We start from the raw sequence: 4,613 nt of genomic DNA, 5'->3' as shown, positions 1-4,613 counted from the left end.
GATCCTGTAACTATGCATCTCGCTTCTGTATCCACGCTTCCGCTTGTAAGCTCTATATAAACCCCTCAGGATAAGCCAGGGGCGCGCGAGTCTCATAGAGCTTGTCGCCCCGGGTACCTGTGCACTCGAATAAACCTCTTGCTGTTTGCATCCGAACTTAGTGGTCTCGCTGGTCCTTTGGGTACGGGTCTCTTCAGACGGAAGGCACTCTTGGAGGGTCTTTCAGTAATTGATTCAAGCCTTTGTGCCAGTAAAGACAAAGATTACATAAAAAATTAATTTATCAGTGCAATGAAAGTAAGTTCATTGCAAAAACATAACAAATTATTAAGTGAAGTTAGGCAATCCCCCCAAAAAACAAATGCCAAATATTTTCTCTGAAATAAGGAGGCTGACTCAGAATGAGATAAGGTGGGAGAGCATTGGAGGAATAGATGAATTCTAGGTAGGGAAGAGGGGTGGAAGGGAAAGGGTGGAGGCAGGGAATTAGCAAGGATGATTGCATGTGATGGACACCATTATCCAAAGTACATGTATGAAGACATGAATTGGCTGTCAACCTACTTTATATACAAACAGAGATATGAAAAATTGTGGTATATATGTGTAATAAGAATTGTAATGCAAAACCAAAACAAAACAAAGTATATGTAAAAAGACATGAATTGGTGTGAACACACTTTATATAAAAAGATATGAAAAAGTGTGCTCTATATATGTAATAAGAATTGTAATGCATCCTGCTGTCATGTATTTAAAAAACTAAAATCAATTAAATAAAAAAAATTAAGGACAAGGCTGGGGATGTGACTTGGTGTAAAGTGTTTACCTGGCAAGTGTGAAGCCCTAGGTTTAATGCCCAGCAGCGGGGGTGGGGGGGGGGAGAGGAGGTGCCAATGAGGGAAATAAGGATGTGTGTAATAATTTGATTGCAAGAGTGTGCTTTACTCCATTGTTTATTAGTTAACTAGATTAGGAAATACCTACAATGAATTATTCTCAACCATTAAAAAATAATATGGAGAAAATTTTAAGAAATAGTAAATTAGAAAACACTATCAATTAAAATACATTGGTGGATTGAATTTAACACATAAGACACAATTACATACAAATTACAAGTTAAGATAAAGGACGAAAATGAAAAACTACAAATAAATAACAAGATGTTCCCTAAGCCCAGAAAACAAGAATTCCATTCCCCTTTGCCTGCTTTGACCTTGGAGAATATAATGAGTCACTGGCTATCATAATACAGAGTTGGCTAAAAAGTACCTCAGGGGAGATTTTTAAAAAGAGGTTATGATAATGAAATAAAAACACTGCTTTTTAATAATTAATACTATATCTACCATGTGCCTAAATTTTTTTTTGGCCTGTATATTGAAAAGATCTACCCTGAACATTTTAAACTATTTTAAACCAGTACTTTTTTTTTTGTTTTGCCACTCTTATTTCCTGTTATTATATGAGAATTAATTTGCAGATATTAAGGTGCAAACTCTTGAATGAAAAGATTAAAATTTTTCCCTCATAAATGTACCTGAAATTATCACATTTATCAACTACCAAATATTTTTTCTCAAAGTTAAAAGTTTCCTTAATCCACTTTGCAGTTAGTATAACTAGAAAGAATGACTATTCTTATTTCTATCATTAAATATTTGTTTCTCTATTTTTGAATTCCTATTAATTAAAACTTTGACAGGATTTACTCTTTGTTTTAAATGTCTCTGTATCTACATAAATAATGTTTTAGACATATCTCTATGCTGTTCGTAAATCAATTCTGTTTTTCTTGCTGTTTTCCCTGTGTGAGTATACTGTAATCCATCTTTATGTCTGCCTCTCAGATTAGCCAAGTTTACACAACTAGGAATGAGAATAGCTTGGGAAAGTAGGTGGTAAATGTGGATTTGTGGCTGAGTCACTGAGCAACTTGATGGACAAGTAAGATTCAGTTCCAGGAACTATATAGAACCCCAGTCCTGGAAGAAGATTCCTGATTGTTAAAAGATTTCACTGATGGATCTGAGAAAATCTTTTTGACTTTGTATTTAATCTTGTTTTTAAATTTATTTTCTTTCCAGTTTCCCAGTCTGGGCTTGAAATCACAATACTCCAACCTTAGACTCCTTACCAGGCCTCACTGGAAAAAATATTCATTTGGAAATGAACACCCCTACAGGGAAGTGATTCAGGTGTTCAAAGATTGGGAATAGCTATTCCATTCTTATTGGGGAGTTGTTTACTCATTGCTAAACTGTAGGACTCCCTTCAGAGGGATAGTGAACAGAAGGCTACAAACAAGTACTTAAAGGTCCGGTGTAAGGGCCTGAAGAAATATTTGGTAGGAAAAAACAGAAGCTTATTTCCTGTGGTGAAGGGATAGTACTGACCGACATTTAACATCTAATGCAATAACACAGCTCCAGAAATGTATAAGCACTTAGTCCAGATATGGGTGTTATGCTCAGATCAGGGCACTGGCAGAGAAAACCTAAGAGTCCAAAGTGTGGGAACAACTGGATGTTGCTCATGAAATATTTACCCCAGCAGTCTCCCTACCTTAGAAGAGCCAGAACCTCACCCTGCTCAAAGAAGCTTCAGCCAACAGAAGACCCTTTTGTTTGCACCTGACTTCCTCTCCAAGAGGATAACTAAAGTCCCAGTGACATCCCTGGGCCATGCTAGGCCTGATAAACGAAGAAAAAGCCTACACACTGAATAAATTGAAAGAAATAGCTTTCATGTTTTGATAAGTTCCATGGGTGTACTCCTGGAAGTGGATTTTTTAAGAGCAGTGTTGTTGAGATAGGATTACCATACCATAAAACTCACTTTTATATATATATATATATATATATATATATATATATATGTGTGTGTGTGTGTGTGTGTGTGTGTGTCTGTATAAGTTGAAAGTGGTATATTCACACAGCTATGAAAAAAACATGAGAATCTTATTTTAGAATGCTTTCATGTCCCACCAAAAAAAAATCCACACCATTTTAGCAGATATGCCTAATGTGGTTCACACACAATGAGGTTTTATTTGGTGTCCTGTACTGAAGCATGCTGCCATGCGGATGAACACTAAAGTCACTATGCTTGCTTGCAGGTTCTTTTTTCATATTATTCATAGTGTAGAAAGACTGAAAAGATAATTTTTTCATAATGAAGGATTGTTCTTGTATGGATTTTAGGGAAATAATTCACAATATTGGCTGATTAGTAAAATATAAAATCTCTGCATTGCCTCAAATCTACAGATGTATCTGGAAACTGGAACTATTTATAGCTATAAACTATATCTGTTAAAGTTTAAACTATATTATCAGGTCAGTGTATTGTCAGTTTAAAGTACATGCAGTGAATTTCTGGGCATTAAGCCTTTTCCTGGGAACCTACATAATAACTCCTGAGTCTTTTCAAAGCCTTTTTTATCTCTTTATTTCTTAATGTATAAATGGCTGGATTGAGGAGAGGTGTAAAAACAGAATAAAACACAGCAAGAAATTTGTCCAACCAGGTGATATTGAGTGGCCACACATAAATGAAGATACAGGGCACAAAAAAGATCACCACAACTGTGATGTGGGCACTGCAGGTGGACAGGGCTTTAGATGCACCAGTTTTAGATCTCTGGCAAACACTGAGAATAATATATGTGTAGGATATCAGCAAGAGGTTAAAGCAGGTTACAGCCACAAACCCACAGTCAACATTCATTAAAATGTCTAAATTATAAGAATCCATGCAGGCCAACTTGATCACCAGAGGCATATCACAGAAGAAGCTGTCTATTTCCCTGGGGCCACAGAAAGGCAACTGCACTATCACAGCCAGGTGACTCATGGCATGCACAAAGCCAGTAGTCCAGGAAGAAACCACCAGCCCAGTGCACCTTTGCAGGCTCATAATGGTGGAGTAATGAAGTGGTTTGCAGATGGCCACATAGCGGTCATAGGCCATGGACACCAGAAGCACCATCTCACTTGCTGCAATGAAATGGGCAAAAAAGATTTGGCACATGCAACCTGCAAAGGAAATGGTTTTGTTCTCTCTAAGGAAGTCGGTGATCATTTTAGGAGTGGTGACTGAAGAAAGCCACATATCAACAAAGGACAGGTTGGCCAAAAAGAAGTACATGGGGGAATGGAGATGAGGGTCAGTGATGATTAAGGTCATGATGACAATATTTCCAGATATAATGATCACGTAAAGCAGCAAAAATATCATGAAGAGTAAGACCTGCATACTCCTTGAGTGGCCAAGTCCCAGAAGCACAAATTCTGAAACTGTGGACTGATTTCCTCCATCCATTTTATTGAGTATGCCCTCTAAAATAACCTGGAGAAAGTAGATTAGCAGTTAGTGGGAGGAGAAAGGAGACTAAATGTTTAGAATTTGATATTCACAGTGAAATTCTTCATATCTAACATTAAAAAGTATGATTGTGAGGAGAAATCTTTGTTAAATATGAATAGCATCATATCTCCAAAATAATCTAAATGTGAGCCTGACTTTCCTGCATGTTAGTTGGAATTTTTATCCAAATGATTTGCCTAGAAAGCTCTCTCACAAGAAAGGAGGGAGGAAAGCAGAGAAGC

General features: G+C 36.9%; 1 protein-coding gene across 1 annotated transcript; it reads right to left on the bottom strand.

Moving 5' to 3' along the window:
• Positions 1-3,387: 3,387 nt before the first annotated feature.
• LOC107134394 (olfactory receptor 4K14-like) lies at positions 3,388-4,329 on the bottom strand. Its single transcript, XM_015476503.1, has one exon. It carries the CDS (start codon positions 4,324-4,326, stop codon positions 3,388-3,390), a length of 939 nt encoding a protein of 312 aa, XP_015331989.1. The 5' UTR covers positions 4,327-4,329.
• Between the last annotated feature and the right edge of the window lie 284 nt (positions 4,330-4,613).

The sequence above is a fragment of the Marmota marmota genome, unplaced genomic scaffold (assembly GCF_001458135.2).
Source record: "Marmota marmota marmota unplaced genomic scaffold, marMar, whole genome shotgun sequence".
NCBI lineage: Eukaryota > Metazoa > Chordata > Mammalia > Rodentia > Sciuridae > Marmota > Marmota marmota.
This window is presented reverse-complemented; position numbering and strand designations above follow the sequence as displayed.

Excerpts from the sequence above, each read along its gene's own strand:
- LOC107134394 (XM_015476503.1), bottom strand. The coding sequence starts at position 4,326 with ATGGATGGAGGAAATCAGTCCACAGTTTCAGAATTTGTGCTTCTGGGA.